Source organism: Dermacentor andersoni, chromosome 1, assembly GCF_023375885.2.
Source record: "Dermacentor andersoni chromosome 1, qqDerAnde1_hic_scaffold, whole genome shotgun sequence".
Classification (NCBI taxonomy): Eukaryota; Metazoa; Arthropoda; class Arachnida; order Ixodida; family Ixodidae; genus Dermacentor; species Dermacentor andersoni.
Window position 1 is genome coordinate 84,942,767 of NC_092814.1, and position 24,851 is coordinate 84,967,617.

Here is a 24,851-nt window from a genome sequence, read left to right on the forward strand (position 1 = left end):
TGACCCTTAGAATGTTTGGCACTGTGAACAGTAATGTAAAAAATACATCAGACAACAGACCTCAGAGTGGTATCCTTGCCCATGCACCAGCATTCTGTGCACGGATATGCATGCAAAATATCTGTAAACACAGTTACCTTTTTGACTAGAGCCAGGAATTGTGCTTGTGCTCATGCTACCTTATTAGAATTTCTGATGAGGCAGGAAACAATGCAACTTTGACTATACTCACTTGGCAGCACAGGAGCTCTAATACTAGCTCACAAATGCATTACAGTGTCGACTATATCGGATAAATCCAGGCCACAGGAGGATATTGGTTATGCAGAGTCACTCATGACAAACAGCGGTTTTTCAGCAGCAGAGGTGACAGCGTCAATCATGATTTTACTTGGCAGTGATTAAGGGGGCCAGCACTGCTGGGTCAGTGCCCTCCATGGTGTTAGATACGACTGTGATGACAAAGTTTTTCACAGCATTGTCCAAAGACCGCGCACACCACGCGCTTAGAATTCGAGAGCATGCACACAAGTTGCGGCGCTCTCTTCAGTCTTTGAATTCTTTATTTCAACATTTTCCTTTCTTTTTTTACATTTTTGGCTGCGAAATTGGGAGTGAAGCTCTTGCACAAGTGTAGCCCTTAATCGAGCATATACGATAATGCAAAACTATTCATTCACAATGTAGCTTACTTAATAAAGTCTGTTTGCTGCCAGCTTCACTGCCCTCAAAAACACGCACACATATCAGAAACCCTTAACACTGTGAGCATTACCCATGTATAGTGGCCACAGTTCACTTCTTTGTGCAATGAATTTCTTCGAGGATCTGTATAGTATAGTAGCCTTGTAATAAATTGATTATCCCCTCAAAAGCTGCCTTTTAAGGCATTGCTTATTTTATTTAAAGGTATCAAAGCATTTAAAACATCTGTACAAACATTGGAGAAGGGAATAAACTTGACAAGTATAGCTTTTTTTATCGCTCCAATTGATGGAGTGGCAACAAAAGCAGTTAAAACTCACATGGTCCAGAAGGAGGTAGCACCGCGATGTGTCCTCCAGTTTTTCCCGAGTGTCCTCCAGCTTCTCTGTAAAACACTCCAGGTGATGCTTGAGTGATACTGCAAGCTCCTGAGTGCTCTTGGCTGAGCCTGTGACTGAAGATGTCATGGCCACCTCTTCGAGAAGGTCATTGCCCTTTTCAATCTGCCTCTGGAAAAACAATACCAAATGCTTCAGACACCGGTGCTGCAAGATGGTGAAAACATGTCGCCCCATAAGATCAATTTGGACAGCAGCATGAGGAAAACCAGGATCAACAAATAAAAAACACACTGCTTACTACTAAATTTACTTCCCTGTCAAGCATTTCAACTGTCATGTGCAGAATAGTTCAATGAACTAAGTACAGCAATTGAGTTCCTATAAGAGTGGCTGAAGTGGCACGCGATTATGTTATTTACCCACTTAGTTGGTACCGCTGAGCTTGTATGCCCATGGTGAAGTTTTAAATTCATTTTCAATGAGCTGAAATGATGGAAGAAATCTGTGTGGCCACAGGTACTCATCGCATGCTTCAAAAAGCTACGCGTTTGTTCAGCCACAAACGCCGGAAAAACGACAAGTAGAGAACGCCTACGCCAGGCAGTATTGCGTGATTACATAATATATATATATATATATATATATATATATATATATATATATATATATATATATTATCGTCAGCATCCCTCGGAACTAGCGCGGCAGGCAGTGCAGTGGCTAGGCGCTGTGGCCTTGCAAGAGGAAGGACCGAGATCGCCGACAGGCACCAATTATGCCTTTAGCGGAATAGCGTGGGCACAACGGCGCGCGCGGTGTCAGTGAATGCGATTACCCGATACTCGCCCACCAGTCACCGGCGCCGGCCCCACGCACCGCGGACGCCGCTCACGCTCTGCGCTGAGGCGTCAATGAACGCCGCCGGCCAAGGGAAGTCGACGCCGTTACGGGTACAACTCGGCGCATTCAACTCAGCAAAAGCTGAACTACATACACCAACTGGAAACTGGCGTTAAACTATGTTCAAACAGTACCGCGCTATCCGAGTCGCCAGGCCAGGCGAAGCCAGGCGCCCAGCAGGCAAAGCCAAATGGCTATAGCCACTGTCTCCGGGCAGCGCTGCGCTCAAAGAAAACAAACAAGAAAATGCTAGTATACATTATAATAAGATATTCTAAGTACGCGCTAACACGCTAGTGTTCCTTAATATATACAGAAAGGTCTGCCACTAGGGTGCCCAATAGCAGCGCACAGACGCGGAACGATTGCTAATGAGCGCCAGTCAACAGCGCCCTCCAATGCGCGTTTATCGGTATGAGTGGCAAAAGGGGTAAAAAAAAATGTAGGAAGGAAAAGACGAGCCCATACAGGAACACGAGAAAGAACTATCTATCCCCATCTGGATCTGTCAGTGAATGCGAGTTCATTCGCTTTGCTGGAAAATTTAAAGGGACACTAAAGCAAAACACTAAATCAGTTTAGACGGATAAAGCGTTCTTTGAAAACTCTGTTGTCGTTAATTTCGAAATAATAGGTGATTATTAGAAGAGAAAATGCAGGTCAAAGTATCAGTTTTTGAATTTCGCGCCGATCCCCAAGACCGGTACATCACTGTGACGTCACGGATTTCAAAGCATATTTTCGTACTTAGGCCGCGTTGGCTCAGTAATGGTTGCCGAAACTCGCCACGTTCAGTATTTGGTTCCTTTAGAACACAGTGTAGTCGATTTTTAACGCTGAAGAATTAACTAGGCCCTGGAGGACGCTGTCAAAATCCACGAAGTCACAGCGAGCTGGTGCAGGAACTTCCAAGAAGGCGTCGCCACCAATCTTTTGTTATTGCGCTTTTTACTGGCTCGCCAAGCGTCTTATCGTGGTACGAGAGTGGTGTTTTTGATATTGTAGAAAGGTAATTTACTGATACAGAAGAAATCCTTTTTCTCCTTAGCGTCCGTTTAATGACAACATATGACAAAATCAGCGGCTATCGTTTACACTCTGACTGACCGTCTATCCGACCGGCTCTGGTACGCGTTGACGCTAGCTGCTGCCATAAGGTCGACCACAAGCGTGCTTCTAAGGGTAAATACAAAATTCTCGGCGGAAATCGCACGACTCGCTGCAGCTTGCGGTTCCGTGCGGTAAGACTGTGTAATCTACACTATATTTTCATTCATTCACGATTTCAGGCCACGAGTCGGGTTGGTTGTAGGATTTTGACAATTTCGTTATCTTTAGTGCAATAAAACTAGACTGACTGGAGTGGCTCAGTTTTTAGCGGCTACGTATATCGCATTTTTAACGATGGAGTTATACGACGAACGTAAATGTCACAAAAGACCAGTGCTTACAAGTGCTTTAAAAACGATAAGCTATGAGATATCGGAATGAGAAGCTCATAAAAGGGGGGCGATAAACGGAAGTACTAAATCACACAATAACTGCAGATTACTGTTTCAAAACCATATGCATTCTATCGCAGAAACACAATTACCAACAGAGAAAATTAAAGCTAAGCGTTCCCTTTTGAATTTTGCGCGAAACCAAATCACCACGACGTCAAGGATTACACGTAATTCTGGCTTATATTTGTCAATCACGAGCAGTAAAAGTACGCAAGAGGTAGCAGGTTTAGCCTTCCTTTTATTTTCTATGCCAAGGAATCTAAAACAATTAGCTAGACTCTGCCTGGACTTTCAAAAATTTTACTTTATTCGAAACAATGCCCAGAAATGCGTTTTTACGCCGTTTACGGCACATTCAAAGTTACGTTCACCATACTGCGACAATTATTTGAAATTCTGGCAATGTAATTTACCAACCTAGCTTCACGTATTTAATATTTGTCTGTATGCCCTTTTACCAGAAGAAAAAAACACAATTGTGCGGAAACCATCAACGATGATTGTCAATGTAAGCGAATAGCCGAACGCTTCAAGACAATTATTCGCTCTTTATTGAAGGAATGGTGTACTTGACCACTTAGTTGTTGCAGTGAGGCTACTTAGGTAGCCTTTGCTGTCGCACTGCGCAATTCCATAGAGAGCACAGATCAGCAAATATACAGCGGTGGTAAAGGCGGACAGCACGTGCGTCTCAAAGAGCTACGGCAGTTCGGCAAGGAACGCGCCCCGCAACGCAACGTGTCCCTCGCGTCGGCGCCATTGTTCCTATTCCGACCAGCGACTCCCAACCACAGCCAGCCGCAGACCACAAAACAGGCGAAAGCCAAAGAAAGATATTCGCTTTGAAACAGGCTAATAGTGAACGATATCATGGAGGGACAGGCGCATAAGCGTATTACGGGAGGCAGGGGTGAACAGTTAGTCCGGCTTCCACACGAACCCGATGTTGCCCGCTCATACCACGTGTAATGTAAGTACGCACACAAGACAACCGATGCAGCAATGCAAGGTCTGCCCGTGTTAAGTTTGTTTCTTGTTCAGCCCACGAAGCAGTCTTGTACAGGCCAATTAACAAAAAAGGACAGAACACAAATCCCGGCATTCACTTCAGTTGACGTCACTACAGATATATAAGTGCATATGGGAGAGGTACTACAACTACAACGTAGTTTACGCTTCGTTGCTTTAATGTCGGTTGCGAATGAGGTTAATGAGTAACAGGCTTCCTTGAGGAACACTGGCTAGTCAAGTCTATGAGCGAGTTAAGCACCCGTACTACACAACGAGCGAAATGGTCACAAAGGGCCTAGTCGCGCAAGGTGTTTGCTCAGTGGCGCGGTTCATCATGCCATTATGGGAGCTACGCATCGCAGCGAAACAGAAGCGGCAGTTTCTTTCCTTAAAGCTACACGCCCGAAGGTGTTCACCCCATAATACTAGCGTCGAAGGGTAAAGACAATCTCAACCGCACAAAGCGGCAGTCCATTCACCTTTCGCCCACAGACGCGTCTGAATGATGGGCTATTCCGGTCTGCCGTTATGACGCAAGCAGCGGCACAGAGCCTGGAGCCATTATCTATATAATTGCAGGCCACACGAACATGCATGGAGTGCCACGGATAGATAGGTGCTTAGTGTTTAAGATAACGTTTAGCTCGAAAGCACAAAGAACGGTCCTTTCGGCCGCCCGTGAGTAGGTCAGACGCTAGGAGTCGTTCTTGTTTGCGATTTTAGTGTTGTTTTCCTTGCCATTGTTCGGCGTTTTAGAACAGGAATCCATCACTGCTGGTGGTCACTACATGACCCTCCATACGATACAATCTCAGTGGTTTCACTGTACAAACTTCACGTCGCCCGAAGAAAGAAGCAAGCGCAAGAGAAGTAAGCGAAAGGGGCCTCGCGGTATAGGTGGCAAAGCCCATTTACAGCAGCGCTTTTCAAGGACACCGCTGTGGCCTTGCGGCCGCTAACAATTCAGCGTGCGAAAATTAAACGGTTCTCGTGTCTTTTGCGCTTCATTTGCAACTAGTGCTCAGTACAAAGGAAAAGTAAAACTGCTCTCAAGTCGACAAAATGCCGGCGGCGGAATGTGCTTACTCGGGCATAAGCACACCATTTAGCAGCAGACAATGAAGTGACAAAAGTGGTCGAAAAGCCAGCACCCGCACTCTCAGCCTTATATCAAAACCAAAACCCAATTATCTCAATACGGCGAAGCATTGTCCTTAGCTTTCCGGTCAACCCCGTCGTTGTCGTGCTGAACGCGGTGCAACAAGCGGCTCCCGAACGATCTCGCGCGGCGTCGGTAGGTGAAAACGAACGCTGCACACAGCTGAGTCGCTGCATGTGCTCCCCGAAAATACAAAGGGACGCACGTAGTCTCCAAACGGTCCGGAAACCAATTGCAAGGCGCTGCACCATGCTGCGCCGCCGTTTGCACAAGCAGTTGGCGCCGGCAGGGCAAGAAGTCAGACGTCCGTGCGCAGCGCGAAAGAGCAGTAGACAATTTATACAGAAAACATTCTTTCTTCACGAGGGACGTTCTGAAAGTAGGTTTCGTCATTTTTTTTGGAAGATGGTACACCAGGTGAAACAATCGCCATAGGAATGCATGCCCGTTGCTGGTTCAATGGTTGAACGACGGAAGGAGCGTCATCGGAGGAATGACGCATGCGCAGAGCGCCGAAGAAGCGAGAGTAGCAGCTGACCGGCGTGCCCTAGGTTACAGTGTACTCGTGGTGCACTGCACCGCGGTTATTCGCGCACAAATCCCGATGGCAGACAGACCTGTGCTGACAACTTGGTCGCCAATGGAAGTGCGTGCTGTTATCCGGTATTAATGGGCACCTGGGGATAGTGTGTCCATGATTCAAACGCCTACAGATCGCGTGTGGTGAAGAGGTCACGTCTCAGGCCTTCCATCGCAGGGCACCAAGTTTTACCAAATTGGTTTCTTCAAACTGATTGCACGCTACGACGAATGTCTGAATGTTGATGGCGACTGTGAGGAAAAATAGTGCAAAGTGTATAGTTTATGATACTATGGTGTTTTTTTTTTTTTGCAATAAAGTTTTCATATGAAAATAAATGACAAAACGTACTTTCGGAACGTCCCTCATATAATCGCAAAAAGAAGGAAAAAACGCGCTTACTGCTGCTGTTCTTGCTGAAATTTCATAGCATGGTATTTTATGGGCCGAATATTTCAATATAACACTTTACACTGTTACTTGCCTGGTTTCTCAACTCTCTCTCTCTCTCTCTCTCTCAAGAAAAAAAACTGCGAATTTGCCTTGGTCTGCGCCTCTAGGGTGCACCTCCGAGCGACTAATTGAAACCAATTTCGAAGGTCATGCTTTGTCGTACTGCAGACCCCATGTTCCAAACATCACTCGCTGCGATGGGCGCAGACAAAGGGGAATGCGCAGTTCTTTCTTAACGAAAGGCAAATTTATAAAATATGCTAAGTATTATAATGAACAAGCCAGATCATAAAATGCGATCTTTCTGCAAAACTTTTGCTACTACATAGCAGCGCTAGGTGGTTTTTTTTTTTTTTTTTTTTTTTTTTTTTACCAGGTTGCTCCTAGCACGTGTTTGTACAAGAAGCAACTTTTAAAAACGTTGTTCGCGTTACACAGCCCGTATTGTATCACAACATATGTCACAGAATTGCAATTCTCGATCCGACGTTCCGCCTAAGCAGGAAAATAGTAGGAAAAGAGAGCGCGAGGGCATGTCTGTATAGTGGAACGGCGAATGCATGAAGGCAACGCTACAACGACACCATTCTGAGAAAAACAGCTGCGAGGCGCAATCGACGTGGGTCTGCACGCAACCGACGGTGCAGGACGGATTCCCTCCATGCTATAGCGCGGTGGTAACTGTAGAGTCCGTTTTCCTCTTTTTGCATTAGCGACACCAAAATCGCGTGCGTCATGGAAGCCTATACAGCGAACTGCCAACAGCGGTCTGAAACGTTGCCTGCGACGCTGAAAGTGTACACGCATAATTTTATACACGCGTCTGCATAGTGTACATGTACGCATGCGCGCACGTATACTACAGCTTTTGGAAGAGCCAGAGCGTTCCAAGCGTGAGACCACTATGAATAATTTTCAGACGCTGGTTTTACTTTCGCTGGGAACCGCTCCGACTCGCTGAACGGGCGCTATATGTGCCCATCGGCTATGCTGAACGAACAGGAACCCTCGCATTCACGCGACCGAAATGACGACCCACAAAACCAAGTCTCCGGCGGAAACATTTGCGTGTTAAACGCGAAATGCCTTTATTGAGAACTGACGGTGTTGCGAGAGAAATTTACGACCTTCTACCTGTATACACATTTTCACGAGCTCACAAACCAAAGAGAAAAAGTGCCAACTTTTCAAACGACACTGTAGCATCTCAACAGCCCTCGACCGGTTAACATTCAAAAAAAAAAAAAAAAAAAAGACGGCGAACGTTATGGTATATGTCTTTACTGACGTTTCGGCCGGAGGACCGGCCTTCGTCGGAGTGAAGATACACTCCGACGAAGGCCGGTCCTCCGGCCGGAACGTCAATAAAGACGTTATAACGATATTGTCAGCCTTTGGTCATGCATCTGAAGTTTTTCCATAAATTTTCCTACACATAATCTAGTAATTAGTGTCCGTAAGCCGGCATGTGATTGGGCTAAAGCCGGACCTCTTTCTCAAATCGTTTTTTAAAAGGACATCGAAAAAAAAAGTAAACTGAGCTTAGACAAAGTATACTTGTAAAACGCTAATTTTCGTTAATTTCGCGGTAACGGATTGATTGTTGAAGAAAAAATGAGGCCCAAAGTTGTTTTCTTATTTTTAACTTCGCAACGATTGCTCCGCGCCTGTACGTCGGTGTGAAGTCACGGATATCGATGTATTTTCTCGTATTTGTGCCGTGTGCTTCGTAATAATTATCGAAGCTTGCCAAGTTCAATCTTTGGCTCCTTTGAAATACAATGTAGTCCATCATTACCAATAAAAAGTTAACTCGGCCAGCGTAGACACCGTCAAAATCCACGTCGTCACAGGTAACTGGTGCGGGAAGCTCAAGGCGGCGTCAACACCATACTTTCGCTATTCGCATCTTCTCTGACCTACCAAGCGTAATGTCATGGTAAGGGAGGGTTTTTCGTATTGCATAAGGGTACTTTATCGATACAGCTCGAACCAGTTTTCCCTTCAATGTCCCTTTAACTACTCCTGTATTGGTTTCTACCATTGTGAGGAATTAATTATAAATTAATGTGAAATCAAGTACACCATGAATATAGCCCTGCACAGCGATTCCTCGGAAGGGAGACACCGTCGCAACCGGAAGCATGGGGCGCACCAGGCGCGTGTCTTTATAAGTTCAACGGCCCCGCCCAACCGTTTCCTAAACACCGGCGCTGCCGAACTGGTCGGAGAAAGCGCATCTGTGGGATGGGTGCCTAGACGCGCACAGGAAGAACTGCAGTCAGGAAGGGAGTTGACTTCGCCACTCATCTCTCCTTCCAAGGAGGAGAAAAGCGAGGACTCGCGGAATTTTGGCACCGATTATTTCGCACTTGAACTCGCACAGCGTGCCTGAAAGGGTGGGCCAGTTTCGTCGCATCGCTGCTAGGACGAGTCGCGGAAAGTCAAGCAAGACGGCCCAACAGTGGGCACCGTCTCCAAGTGCAGCGACAGGGACAGCGGCAGCTGCCTTGGTCCTTGCCTGCCAAGTACTGCGCGACGGGCACGTATATCCAGAACATTACACGAAAATGCGCTCGACGTTCAGGCGAAACCACAGCGCAGTACGCTAGCAACGATATAACACGCTCGGCTAATCGTGTACTATAATGAATACGGTTAGAATTTACAAGTGAACGTTTTTTTGCAAACGTCTAAACCGCGCTTTTTAACACCCGTTAACCGGTCGTAAGCTAACATTATGAAAGGTGTTTTTACAAAATCGCCATAATTCCGGAGCCAAACCAGGAACCGACAGCGAGCAGAGTGCAAACACGCGCAGACGCTTGCCAGCGGCAAGACGACGGCCAGTATCGAATGACGGCTCCAGACATGTGCGAAGTAGCGGGCGGGCCAGAAGTGATTCTGCTCACGCGCGCGCCTCCGCAGGCGAAAAGAGCACTCCCGGAGCATGTTTCAGGAGCACTGTGTACACCGTACACGCTTTACGACTGAGACCTCGAATCGATGCGCCACCGATACATACGACATCGGCGGTAGGCGTTGAAGCGCGGGACCTCAGCCGCCCGTGTTTCGTGTGTTCCAGGACTGGGCCAAGAGCCCAGAAGACGCTCGCCGCGCGCATCCCCTCCCTACCCTTCTGTCGACCGAGTTTGCCGCCGGCCCCTGACCTTTCCTCGGCGCCGACGCTCGTGTGGTGCGGAGGTGTAGGCGTCAAGTGCTCGAGAAAGTGGCACGACACCTGTTCAGGCGCTGCCGCAGATTGTACAGCCCCGGAGCGTGCCGCACGCGCGGCCGGAAAAGCAAGCAGGGAAAAATCCGAAAGTCACGCGGAAATCAAACTTTTATATCGCGTTATAACCCGGCGCAGGTTACGTAAGGCGTAGTAGCGTCATCTTTTATCGCTGCCTACTCTGGCCGCCTCTCGAAATATGCTGGAGTATTTAGCGGCAGAAAAAAAAAAATTACGCGCGATAAACGTTTCAGCTATATAGGCATACGCTCAGCGGGACAATTTGTCAGCTGCCTTCAGCATACGCTATTGGTACCTTCTAATGACCTGCTCGGAGCGATCCGGCAGCGCTATATGTCGTATTATAGGCATCAGTCTATATATAATACGGCCATATGTAAGCTTGCTTATTATGTTGAATTGGCTCGAGTATGGATAAAATGAAACCTTTATCACTGATAGAGCTCGTCTATCCTCGATTACGCGGCTCGAATGCTGGCGTTCACACCTTTAATAGAGAGTCAAAAAGCGTGCAACCAATGCAGGTCGAGGCTATCCAAAAATGTTCTGTCGCTAAAGGTTTCGCACACTGCCCAGCTTGCATAGGAAGCTTATCGGGCTCTTCTGGACAGGCCACACGCTTGATAAACAACTTAGCGATTGGGTCAAATGTCACGACACTGCACTTCGCCGAGCACAAAGTGAACAAACGATCATTTGTCCGGAACTAATGCGGCCCGACACTCGTTCAAATCTCGCATCGTCATCTGATGCGTCAAGTCACTAGGTCGCATAAGATTTCAATAGACGCTTTACCGATACAAATGGCGGACCAAGTTCCTGATAAGGAAGTAATAACAAAAACTGGTATAAGATCTTCGCTCGTCGACTACCTCCAATATAGAAAATGGAATCCAACAGATCGATCGCAGTTCATATATAAGGCGTGAGTGATGTATATGGCGCTATGATCAGAATTTGCTACTAACCCCGAAATAAGGTACGAGCGGGGATAAAGGGCCAAAATATAGTTCGCCCAGGAAGAGGGAGATGCCAGATGTTCTTCCCTATCCCTGAGGTCCCTATCTTAGCACGTGTGGAAGTACAGCTGCTTTCTTGATACTCTGCAAGTGACTCTCTGGCAATTGCCTATTGAAAAAGCAGAACTTCATCGCGAAGAAGAGAACACGAGACGCGGGCCGTGTCGTCCTCCGAGCATATTGGGGTGAAAACTCGGCTGTTTTAAAGCCAGCAGGCCAGACGGTATACGTGTATCATTTATGAACACGTAATGTGTTCATAAGAAGAAAAATCTCAATGGGTCCAAAAGCAGAAAACAACGTAAGCGCGCTATACGTAGATACTCGAGCCATTGTGAACAGCTAAACGGCGAGTGTAGCCCTGGTCTTGCTATGAGCTGAATTGCCAAGGCGAGTTCTGAATTAAGTTCAGCTAAGCGCGCGCGAAGACAGTGTGAGAATTCCTGGCATAAGAGGAAATTACGGTGTAGACGCCGCAGTCCAAATCGCAACTTCAGTCCGTGGAGAATGCCCGAGTTGGCTGCAAATGAATGGGTTTTAGGCCCAATAAAAATGACCACGCGCCCATTCGCTCTCCGATTAGAGCGGCAGAGTAACGTCGCATGGCGACGCCGACGGCCGAAATGCGCCTGGAGTGTCGATATAATTGCTATGGCAATAATATAGTCGCTTTATTTCCCACGGCTACGCTTTTAGAATAGAAGCGATCTAGTTACGACCGTGAATGCTTATACAGCGCATAGGCTTCAGCAGACTGTCGGTCACGGCTTTATTCTGCAGTCTCAGATTAGTAACCGGCACTACTCTCTGGCTACACCACTTGGTTGAGAGTAGACGCCTAAGACAACATGACGCCAGAAGCAAGTCAAGTCGGCGCGAACCGATGGCGCCCAAGTTCAGCCTGCACCGACCGAAGAGCATATAAACTGTCCTTACCAAAAAGTAAGTTCTGCGCACGCATGTCGTACCGGAACAGGATATCTCTATCTTAGTTATCACGGCACAGCCGCCGCTAAGCAGGGTCCAAAAACCTTTCGCGTCAGTTTAACAAGCACCCACGTCATTATCAGGTACTGTAAGCGGAAACAGATTTTATTTTGGTCATTGTTGAAGCTTAGCCGGAAAGCAGAATACGAAAAATAGAATAAGCAGAGATAACACTAGCTAAAGCTATACAGGATGCGGAATGGAGAAATACAGGAAACTGCAGCCAACGAAAATGGGCAAACATGTGAGGGGAACGGTCTCCAATGAAGGGAAAACACATTTTCTCTCAAAAGCAGGATGAAGTTGTTGGCCTGGCTTAGCCTCACTTTTCTGCCTTCAGTAAGACGGTACTGGGGCGCTCACAACACAAAGGCTGCAGAAAGAATGGGAAGCAAACACAACCACAGCGGTAAAACCTAGCAAGCTATCGCATTTTGGGCTTCGCCCAAGTTGAAGCACTGGTGACGACGCATTCCATGCGGTCTTATGATTGTTATCAACGACCCTTCGGAATGCGCTCGTTCGGCGAACACCCTCCCCGGGACGATGTAAATAAAAACGTAAGAGCGCCGAGCATCGCCTGGAAAGAATTTAGCATGTGAGCTCAGCTGCAGGAAAGCGCTCGCAGCAGCCGCGTCGGGAAAACGGCGCTAATCCTGACCGATTCCTCGAAACGTGACTCGATGCCGGCAACCGTGCAGGTGTAAAGAAAGCGAAGCCGTAGCAGCAGCGGCGAGCGAGGGACCGCCCCGAAGGAGATGCGTTCGGTTAAACAGTCGAAAACAAAAAAATACAGAGGGCCGGACGGGGCGCGAAACAAGGGAGCCTATAGCTGACCCCCACCGGACACATGAAAAGACAGACAGGGGTGCGCGACACAATGGGTCCATTTTTCACTTTCAGGCACCGGCTAGTCGGCCACCCGGAGGGACCAACGAGCGTCCCCTTGTTCTGCCACAGCGAAGCAAACAGCCGATGGGTTTTCGCCGACCGTTACCCAACGAGCGTGAGCACTTGAGCTGGACCGAGTCGACAGTTATGCACCTTTTTCAGTAACGAGGCTGGAAGGATTTGGGTTACCCAGAACAGCTCTGTGGATTCTTGGAAAAGTTTGCAAGCGTGGTGGCAGCACAGAAACCATGTTCACATGCCCTCAAGAGGGGAAAAAAAAAAAGAAAGCCTATCGCTTCCTGAAAACGCCTCTCTGGTACCGTAGTCGACACCTTCCACGGTACGCCAAGGCGACGCGTTTAGGGGACGCATCGCTGGACCGGTGATCCGAGATCGATAGAGTTACCGTATATGCTCCCAGGAAGCGTATAAAGTTTGCTCTAGCGCCAGTGGAACAGGCGGAAGGAAGAATTTTCGGGGCAAACGAAGCGTGTGTAAATTCAGCCTCGACTCAGATCTTGTAAGCAAAATTAACACGACAACAAATGGCTATCTCGACGGGAACGCGCTGCGAAAAGTGATCCGCACTGATCCGCCGCCACAGCCTCACGGTGCACTGTTCTGCTGCAGCTAGGATCCTGAGGCAACGCCGGCAGGGTCACTACACATGCTTGTCACCAAATGATCCCCGTGGCGATCAATCAACAAGGAGGCACACATTACGTGAGCGGCAGCACGGTATACAGCGAGCCGGCCCGGGAGAGCAACTCACGGCGACGGGCAGGCAGGCAACACCGAACTTGCGGACCATCTTGGTGGAGCCCCGAGGCAGAAAGGCGGGATACTTGAAGTTGCACATGGACAGGGCGACCATGCCGAACATCCGGAAGCCCTGCACGCCATGCCGGAGCACAGAGGCGACGCGGACCAGCTGACCACTTTCGCTGCCGGAGAGCGCAACGGGCGCACGGGGATGATGGTCGGTTTCCTTCATTGTGAAGGGGCGCACCACGCACCAGCAGGGTCGCCAGCTTGCAGCGCTTGCACGGACAGCTTGCTTATCAAAAATACTTCGTGGAGTGAGCCAAGCACAGCCAGTGGACGCCTCCGCGCTGGGAAAGAGCGTCTGGTGCAAGGACGAACGGCTTCGGCGAGAAAACGCACACACCTATAAAACGATAAACTGCGGAGGAAGGGCCGTCGTAAAAGCGATAAAGCGTGGGCGAGCGGTCGGGGCCGAGATAATGGAGTAACTAGGACCACTCGCGTAACCTTGTCCTCGTTGGGCAGGGCAGGAACGTCCACGCTGGACAGCGGAGCGCGCACTACAGCTGCCTCGGAGCGCGTGTCAAGTTCACAGCCAGCTGCCAGCGACCGCGCGACGATGCCTGCTGTGCGCTCAGCTGGATTCGCGTGCCGCCCGACCGAGACTCCCCTGTCGCCTCGTCGCCCACGAGATGGAGCCACAAGTCATCACGCGCCGTCCGCCTAAGGCCTCGTCAGACACTAAGTGCCATCTTTCGCATGTGTGGCCAACTGCCAAGAGTCTGGTCGCGGGGGCAGAGCCCCGCGGACGACAAGCCAGAGGGAGGGAGGGGAAAGAAGTGGGGCGCACTCCTACCGGAAAGAACGGGCTGGCGCCGAGAAAACTGGGTTGCCGTTGCGTGCATCACCGCCGCAGACGTCGCCAAGGTTTCTCCAGCCAACTATTTAGGGACGCCTCCAATATGTTAGTCAGTGAGACAACGGCGCCGAGTCGCGGCCACCAGACGACCCGCCCCGTGCCAAAACACACACTCGCGCGCCAAGCGTCGCTCGCGCGCACGAGCCACCGCCGGATTCGGGCCGCGAAGCCGACTCGGCATGTATGTGCTGGAGACAGCTATTTATAATGCGGCTTCGACATCTTGGGATGGCGACAGGCTTCAACTGCCACAACTACACCGCGTTCCAGGCAGATGCGAACTGTGTGTACGATCATACGAGCTTCGGTTTTTCTGGAAGGCATGCAATACGGGCCGGCGAATCGCGTATTTTCTGATACCCGCGCTATTTGACTGATGAGCATTCACACCGCAGCCTCAGGACACAATGAATTCATGAGTACGCTGCCACCTAAGTGCACAAATTGAAGAAATTACTCAAATTTGCATTTCAAGCGCTGGAACTGAATTATCCACTGGCTTGTTCCGCTTGGTCATATTTATATCGCGCTCGCAGCCGCAGTGGGCCAGAAAAAAAAATCACAATTGCGGTAGGCGACAGATATCGCTCAGATAAAACGATGAAATATAGTATGCGCCAGGTAAAAAAATATAAACAAATAAAACCCTTGGATTGGGCACACCCCCAAGCACGAAAACATAAGCACGGTGTTTAGAATCCTCGAGCACCGATCCATGCCGCCAGCAACACCCACAATGTTCAAACATCTCGCCCCTAAAAAACATATCTTGGAAAGCGAACCGCTTTACAGTTACAACGTAACTGCTACGATAAGAAATATATGATACGCGACAAGCTGAGCCGGCGTGCTATAGCGCTTTGATGTGGGCAAGATGACGGTATATAGTTGCGCACAACGCACCCTCTCCGCCGAAGCCACATGAGCAGCCCAATGTATGTACACAAACAAAGGGTCCACCACATCGGGCCCGACGCGCGCTGGCAGAGAAGCCGCATGTGCGCCGGGGGGCTCGGCGCCCTGTCCTATCTTTAGGTCGCGACGCGCACCCTCCTCACCCAAGGACGGGCGGGGACGACGCGCCTCGCGGGTATGGTTTTCAAACTCTCCACGCCAGCCGGCCGGAAGTGAGCTGGGCCAAGTTGAAGGCCGTCACACGGGGTTCCGCACTGGGGTCACGCTGTCCCGGTCCAGACTCCAGCCATATGCAGCCCCGGCTGCAGGCTCTCAAAGCCAGAAATGACCGCAGTACGGACAGCCGCTTCGCACGGCAGACTCGCGGCATGCAGCACGGCAGCGAAATCAAGCTGACAAGCAATTAGAGGAAATTCTCAGGATGCACGAACCACAGCCTACAAGCGCCAATTTTCTGTTAACCGTATGTATATGTTAGGCTACAGCATACGAATCCGCACATCTCTTGTCGAAACTGATCACTGGAGGCAAGGGAGCCGCGGAAGATTAAAGCTACAAACATTGTTTCAACCCAGCGCCCTGGTTTAATCATCATAATTTGCATATTTATCATCCAGTGGATGCCACTAACGTAATTAGGGCAGAGCCTGGATGAAGCAGGCATCCAAGATGCCATCCATCCAGTCATTCCAGGTCTGAGCCGCCGTTCATTTCTATATTACTGACGTTGCACAGTATACAGTGGATCGACGCAAGGCTTGAAAAGTTGAAATGGAAACTTAACGTGGTGCATATCTATATTTCTTTCCTTGTTTAAGTGGAAAAAAAGGGCAGAGACGCGCGCCCACATTTTTGAGGCCGGGCAAGATGCTTGATCCCAAACATACTCATCCCTCACCCTTAGATAGTTACCAACGAGCTGCACTTGTATAACGAACCCCCTCCCTTTTTTTTTTCTTTACAGCGAAGCTGTATAACTCTACCGTCCAAGGAAATTTTCGTGTTTATTATTAAATCATTATTAAATTATGGGGTTTTACGTGCCAAAACCACTTTCTGATTATGAGGCACGCCGTAGTGGAGGACTCCGGAAATTTCGACCACCTGGGGTTCTTTAACGTGCACCTAAATCTAAGTACACGGGTGTTCTCGCATTTCGCCCCCATCGAAATGCGACCGCCGTGGCCGGGATTCGATCCCGCGACCTCGTGCTCAGCAAAATTTTCGTGTCGTTGGCGTGGTAAGCAAAAAACTTCCCATATGTGGGCCGATCTCGGACATAGTGCAATGCCGGGCCGACCCGCGGCGGAGGTGCAGTTCGCCATTAAGAGGTCCACATACACAGCTTCGCTGGTCACCATTCTTCACAGAGTGGAAGGGCACTGAGTTTTTCTACACGCCCAGACATGTAAACAACCCATTTACAAGAGGCTATCTTTAAACTTTAATTTACAGCTCTGCTTACTGCGACAAGCATTCAAGCGCCATTACATGCATCATGGCCGCATTTCACTTTTATCACAATATAGCCTGCTCTTGTATTAAAATGTTAATACATAGTTGACGTGGGGCTTTCAACACTTGGAGATACGCTTGTCCGGTTCTTCCTTCACCCCAGAACCCCCATATGCCGAGTATACAAGGAAGAGGGCACTCAAGAAGTTGAACGCAACCCAGCAGTCATCTGCGCGGAGTGTCCTCGGTGGAGGTCATTGGGATGAAAGCCAAGAAGTCTTCTTAGAACTAAGACGCATAATGAGCTCATTAAACTCGTCACCAGAAACAGTCCAACAACTGCAGACATCCTAATGAAGCCATACTTGCACGCACCTCACAGGCAGAAGTGGCACAGAGACCTTGACCGATGTTCCCATGAAAAAAAACAAGGGAAAAAAAAGGAAAAGCAGACACACAGGAGTGCACGTTTGTGGCGCACTGGTGGCCTCTGTTAAAAAAAGTGGAACAGTGTGGTATACGATGATATCCGTGTGACACAACACGACAGCCGCAGGCGGCAAGAAAACTTCGATAGAGTTTACAAAACGTGACGCACTTATACGCTTCAAGTTTCTCACGCTGGACGCAGTAAGATGGCACTCATGTTCTACCAAGGATTCGGAGACGCAATTACGAGTAACGCAATTACGAGTAACGCAATTACGAGTAACGCAATTACGAGTTGCGCATGGCTGTCCGCGATGTTGAGCGTATACGCTTCCCACGAGCCCTACCTTGGAGTTACATAATCTGCGGCAGGTGCAAAGTGTAAGGGCGAGCCAAGATAGCTGGTGGATTCACGTGCGCTGTGTTCCCTCGCGCTCAGTGTTGGAAGTGGCGTAATCTCAACTTCACGAGATGCGGTGAAGCGAGCGGTAGCAAGGAACATTCGCTTCCCGCTGCCGGCGCTCTTCATCACGCCAGCATTATGACAGCGAGTGTATGTGGTCAACGAGCGAGATGTGTTCATGTTCCTGTGAGGGCGTGACATTCATTTAATTATTAAGTCAATGTTTATTGCAATTTATCACATTATGCAATGTGACATTGCAATTTATTTGCAAAGTCACAAAACTGTTTGAAGCCAGAAGGACAAAGTTTAGGCAAATCTATGTATTGACCATCATTTCCACGCTCGCTGAAATACCGTGTTTGCAGCGCCCATAGACGCTAGAGCCAAAGTTCCTTCTAGTAATTTTTTGTTGGAAACTCCATGCAGTAGAAAACTCCATACGCCTACATATTTCGCTGAATGCATAGCTGCATGTCTTATATGGACAACTGGGCGATATGAGACAGCTGTTGCACTGCATACGTCGCGCACGCAATGGTGCTGCGCGCGCGTGACTGCGAGAGCTACCTTATGCACAGTGCGCATGCGCAGAACGCAACAAGAACGGAACATCATGCCTGCAGGCCAGTGTACGCACGAATCCAATTCTTGCGCGCCTACGTATAGGGGGGTAACATGGGTCCTCATGAAACGCTTTCCTCGTTATCTTCCAGGTGACGCAACAGCTTTACGCACGTGGCCACTACCGTGTATCCCTCTAGCGCGCAACGAGCCGTCGCGTTCCGTGAAGGACTTGTGTGCAACCTAACCGGCGTCGTGAATGCAGTATACGACAACTCTCTATTGACAGCACACGGAAACGTTACAGTGATAGATGCGGCATCAGTAGTCGACAACAATTGCTCACAATCAAGCACGTGGAGACATCATGGATGAGGTCGCTCTCTCTCATGACGTGCCATTTCTTGCACTAAGATTTTATCACTCAGTTGTGACACAGCCAATTCGGCTATCAAGAAATAAGGAAAAGGCACGGAAGCAGTGTGTATAAATTACAGTGACATTTCGAGGACCAGCGATCGGTGTCACTTCCCAGGTGGGTTTGTTTCGAATGCTAGTCTGTACCGCGATAGAGTCGCTACATGCATACGCTTGAGCATGCATAGTGTCATACAGCGTCCTTGGTGCCCATCGTGAGAGCACAATGTCAAGCCATTGAGGATCTCACAATAAGATGTCTAGATTCTACACGACATCAAAGTCCCCGGCACTTGTGACGAATAATGACGCAAGCGCAATACACATTTTTTCATGCATGATGGCCGCGTTAGGAGCGCCGTGCATTTTAGAGTGATACACGATCATTTTCGAATTCGGCTACCACAAGTAGGCTTTCCTCACCTAAATTCAGACACCTCAGTACTGATACCTAATCCTCAAATTAATTACACAAAGTTTAATTACACCTGTAGACGGGAATCTGTTCACCGTTCACTGACGCATGGCGAAGCGAACAGGCAAATGCGATGAAATTTTGTGTGCACCGCCACCAACGGCGTCTCTATATAGATAAATATTTCTTCGTGCGAGTGTAAGACGTTTGGTGCGCTTCTTTCAATAAGTAAGATAAAGTCGCCTTCACGTTTTCATGGTACCTTCACACATTCTTCCTATATACAGTCTGTAAAAGGACAGTAATTGCGCAAGTGGGCTTTCCCCCACAATGCCCCTTATTGTGGTGAAGCCAGCTTTAACAAATCCTTAGGCTACACATTTGTGGATACTGTGAGAACTGCTTCGGTACTCGCGCACGCGTAGGCTATCCTATATGTAAAATCAAATCACGGGGTTTCCCAGTTTCAAAGCAGTATCTCATCATTATATGTTTATTACGTTACGTACAGACAATGTGACAACAATGAAACCAAAACGAGATAAAAATTGGGCCTTCTACGAAGTCACTCACAGGATTGAAATTTATTTTATAAGGCAGCGTTCTTCTGTACTACTACAGCCTACGCAACCTACTATGAACAAAAATGTTATGCTCTTTTATGTCCTCGTGATGCCACTAAAAAGCGTGCAATTTCATTGCTGACAAATAGGTGCCCTTCCATTTCGCCGTGAGAAAGAAAATGATAGCGTGAACAAACGTAACATAAAGAGGAAAGGATGAACGTCACGCGATGTCAAATCCTTCCTCGCCTTCGCACGTCTATTTTTTCATCATACAACGCTACAAACTGTTGCGCACATGACCAGTTTTCACACTTTCAACCAACTTTCAACGGAATTCAATAAGTGAGCATAACCAATCCCTTCTATTTATTTTCTGAGCGCTTTCACCACCAATCTAAGCTAAACACATGGAATCACAATAAATCGCCGATAAAAAAATATATATGGGGCTTTACGCGCCAAAACCACGATCTCATTATGAGGCACGCCGTATTGGGGGTCTCCGGAAATTTGGACCACCTGGAGTTCTTTAACGTGCGCCTAAATCTAAGTACACGGGTGTTTTCGCATTTCGCCCCCATCGAAATGCGGCCGCTGTGGCCGGGATGCGATCCCGCAACCTCGTGCTTATAAATCGTCGACAAGAGACGTCTATAGGAAAGAAAAAAAAAAAGCTACTAAACAGGGCTTAGAACACTATCGCCAGTCGCAAATCGCAGTGCTCTTATTAGTCCTCGCCAGCAACGTCTCTGAGGAAAGCAAGTTTAATAACTCGGCGAATTGAGTGACTGTGATGCGAGAGCGTTTTGAAAGCTTGAATGACCAAAGTCGTCGCAGAGATTGGACTCATGAAAGCTGCGCAGCAACGTCAAACAACAATGGCATCAGGGCGTCAGCTGCGGTCGCGACTGACAACCACAGAGCGGTACGTACGGAGGCCGTCGAGTCTTCATCGATCTGCTCGCTGTCTTCCGCATCGCCGCTGGACTCGACCGCGGTGCTAGACGGCGTTAATTGAGTGGCAGCAGGCACGCAGCAGACATCAGCGTCGGCACTGTCTTGCGGCGACTCCTCTTGCCTATTAGAGCAGCCCAGAACATCGCAGCACCGAGATACTCCCCTCCTCTTGAGCGCCGCTACAACCGGTGTCGGCTGCACCGCACAGCGCGGCAATACTATGTATTAGCCCGAATCATACAACTAGAAGCACAAGATCGAAACCGCAGCTACTCCTGGAGCCGACGTGATTAAAGTGATGTTAATGTGCCAGTGGCGACTACTTTCAAGTTGTTTCTTTGTGAAGACGTTTCGGCAGACAGCTGAAAGTGAAAGTCGCAATGCATGCACTACCCAAAGTGGCATCGCTTGTATGCACTGGTTTCTGCAGTTAAACGGAAATTGGCAAAGGGCTCAAAACATTCTGTCGCAGGTCTAGTAGTACAAGGCGCCGATGACAACAGTCTTATACTTCATTATTTCTTCGCTCCCTAAGTGTTAGTCAAGTCTGACTTGGATTTGAAAAGTGGTTCTGAGGGCACGAAGGGACGTTTAATTTGGAGTTTTTCACGCGGGGACATAGAATGAAAAAGAAGAAATAGAAAGCCGAACTAAGAACGCTATACACACAACAATCGGGACGTCAAATGTAGTACAAGATCCAAGTTCACTATGCGGCTGCTACGCGACGCTGGGCCTCCTCCTCATTGCGGCAGGGCGGGTAGGGTGAGGGGTGCGCCCAAATGCCCAGCCGGCCAGGTGGAGCGGCGCGCCAGACACCGCGGCATCGATCCATGGCTTCCCATCGACCGGGCACTGTCCGCGGCTCTGGGCGAAGGTCACTGCAGCCACGGGCTGACTCATCCGTGACAAAAGGACGTCGCACAGCCTTCTCCCTCAACCAGGCAGACAGACCTGCCGAACGCGCCCCCGCTGCGCAAAGCTACGTGCCACGCCCAATAGGGGACACGGTTCAGGCACGGAATGGACCCGGTTGGGAGGAAATGTCTGCCCCCTTGTCCTCTCTCTATCTCTTTACGTCGCTCTACACCTCGCATAGATGGCCTGTGCTCAATATCCTGAAATGACTGACGATAACGTTCATTTGCTTCCTTCCGTCATTCATTCCTTCTTTTTGACAAGTTACGTCAACAGAAATAGCAAAAGCGATGTGTTAAATAAGCACTGAAGCCAACAAGGGTGGTTAGAAACTGCCACTCATCTAGGAAGCGGTCCGGATAGTCGGCTACAACAATAATGAAGCATCGCGAAGTTAAGCCTTCATACTGGAATCTTGTTTAAATAGTCAGCTTCTGTGGAGAAAAAGGCAGAAACGTATTTTACAAGTGCGTCTTACTGCCTTCACTAAGCCGAAAATCGTTGAGACACAAACGCGTACGTCGGCACAAAAGATATGCTGATGTGTATTTTCTATAGTTGGACGAGCAACCGATGTCTTTGGTATATTTTTTGCTATTTAATAATGAATCGGAACCATCTCGTAATGAAATCCAGCGTGTCCCTTACAAAGCCGCGTACATATAGCTTGAGCAAATAAGCCGCAATAAGGAACCAAGACGGGGAAACGCGTCTTATTCGCTAACTTGTTCGGGCAAAACCGATTTGAAAACCCGTACCACGTTGTCACTTTATGGTAAAACGTGAGCCGGCGGAAAGTAGCGAAAATAAGCGCAATATTTCATGCTTTTTCCCCAACCTTGCATCAAAGTTTACTGCGCAGTGCCTTCACTGGTTTAACAGGAAACATACCAACTGCACTTTCGAACATCCATCGCCCCTAATAGAGAGATGAATGACACGAAATATTTCCTCTATAGTCTCATGTTTACAGTGACAAAGCATGTACATTCAAATCAACCAAGCAGCGAGCGCGCCACTTAAAAATCCCAGCAAAGCAAAACAGGCTCATTCTAGATTTACAGGTTAATCCGCAGGGACACCGCGCAATATATTTAGAGTTGAGTACACATGGCATAGATTACAACGAAGGATCAGTAGAGTGGGCTGCTAAGCCGTAGTAGTAACGAATGACGTTGCTAGTGTTGGTGCAGCTCGTCCGATAGAAAGGCAGGTGCAAACCGCTTGTTACGACGCAACGCACCCGAACATATAAGCTGCGGCCGTCATCCCGAGGGGCGGCGTGCGTAGCAGCTGCGTGGGGTAACCGCCGTCGCGCGCCGTCAACAATGGCGTTCGCTTGTGCGCGCGCGCGCCGCCGCCGCCGTACTCCCCCTGAGGTTTGGGCCGAGCATACCCTGCCCCCTCACCCAGCCAGCTGCCGCCATGGAGTGCCGCGCTCCCGACCCTGTGGGACACCATCTGTCCAACAGCACGAACAAAGTGGCGCGAACCTCCTATCAACGCCGCGGCACGTCTACACTGAAGCCAATTACCATTGAGATAGGAGCAACAACGCTATTCTCGTTGCTGAGATCAGCGCCAAGAAACAACAGGGAGACAACGTCGGCTTCCATAATTACATAGCTTCATAAATGTTCACTGCCAAATCCAAACACGTTTAAAACTTCTCTCACTGGCAATCTCGAATGGAAGCGCAGGTCAGACGATGACCAAGTTGATGAAAGAGAACACTGTCGTCCATCCGAATGTAGCATGAAGATACACACCGCGCGGATTTCTGAGAAAGAAGCGCGTCCATAGTCTTGGTGCTAGTGAGTGGATGACAACTTTGCTTTCATGAATCCTCCTTCACTTTGCGGTGTTCCGTAGAACTGCTTTGCCAGATGAGAAAGCCAGTTAGGGCTGCTCACTACAACTAACCCATAGCATTTTAAACAAAATTCCCAACTCTAATTAACCTCCCAGCGAAGGCGCATCACCTAGTGGCAACGCTTTCTGGCATTCTGGTCAGCTTTTTCGACTGAAAATGAGTGGTCAAACTGTAGAGGAAGGCTACACATCTGGAAGCTGCACATAACGAAAACGTTGTAACAGCCCTTGCTTCACATCTTATTTGTTGTGTTGAGCTTGAGACTTCCATAACACACTACGATGTACTACTGAGTTTTGTAGGAACGGGGACACAGGTGCGTGCTGCGACCGGATTCGAGTGTGCGTAATCCCGTTCTTGTTTTTCCAAACGCAATAACACAACGTTGAGAAGTCGGAACTGGTAGGAAGACGGTTCAAAAAATCATTCATAAGCAGAACTGAATGCATAGCTGTAACTAGGAAACCCGACGCAACATTGACAAAAGAAGAGAGTCGAAGAAAAAAAAAAGCAGGACACACGGGACAGAAAGAAAAATAAAACGATTCGTTTTACTTATTTCCAGTGCCGAGACGTTGTGAAAGGCCAGCCAGCACCATCTTGCGGCGGCGGTCTCGTACAGATGCTTTTATAAAACTTTAAGCCCAAACATAGGCAACAAACACACTACACGTTTATGAATGAAAATACGACGCCGCACCAGCAGCTCGATTCGTCGAAAAGCAACGCGAATACGTTTATGGCCCATAGCATAGCCGTATCGGTACACAGTGGCAGCAGAACGCACGAAAAAGCTACGCACGCTTCTGACTCTGATGGTGAAAAGATGGCAAACAAAAAGAGTGATTGGTAGCGCGGGATGTGAACGGGGCATTTAAAGAAAAGCGAAGGAAGATGGGCGCTTGGCAGGCGGTATATTTTTAGCAGGAAGACGCGACGACGGCGGCGACGAAGTGCCGTCACGAGCGCTGCCGGAAAAGCCTGGGAGCAACCCGCGACACGGCGTCACATCCGGTTCCAGAGAGACCAACTCCGTTCTCGGAATTCAGATGAAGGCGACAGGAAGCACAGCTGCGGCGGGACCAACTCACGGCGAAGGGCAGGCAGCAGCAGGTCCAGCGGAGCATGAAACACCGGCACGCGGCTGCTCGGTCCGGGCGGGGCTGCCGACTCGGTCTGCGGGGGCGCGCGCTCGGGTGCCGCCCTTTGGCCCTAAGTCATGCCGAGGCGGCGGGGAGTCTCCTCCGCCGGCGCGCTTTCCCCGAACAGAGCCGGGCCGAAGGCGCCCAAGGCCGCAACTTACGCGGCTGCGACGGTGCCCCGGACGACCGGCAGGACCGACCGCTGCATGGCCCGCACGAGGAGTCGCCGCGGTCTCGCACACACACACACACACGCACGCACGCACACCTACGCGCGCAAGGACCCCCCCCAACTGCCGTTACACTGAA

The 24,851-nt window shown here is 49.1% G+C and overlaps 1 protein-coding gene across 4 annotated transcripts in view; it reads right to left on the minus strand.

The window, feature by feature from the left end:
• LOC126543158 (puratrophin-1-like) overlaps window positions 1–24,851 on the minus strand; it is a 379,196-nt gene that overhangs the window by 45,013 nt on the left and 309,332 nt on the right. For 3 of the 4 annotated variants that reach the window (XM_072286218.1, XM_072286216.1, XM_072286212.1), the window contains exons 12-13: window positions 20,586–20,804; window positions 1,026–1,214 (exon numbers count right to left, since the gene is read on the minus strand). In XM_072286218.1, the coding sequence (XP_072142319.1) occupies window positions 1,026–1,214; window positions 20,586–20,804 (408 nt within the window). The remainder of the gene's footprint in view (window positions 1–1,025; window positions 1,215–20,585; window positions 20,805–24,851) is intronic. The other variant, XM_072286219.1, reaches the window with a different exon arrangement.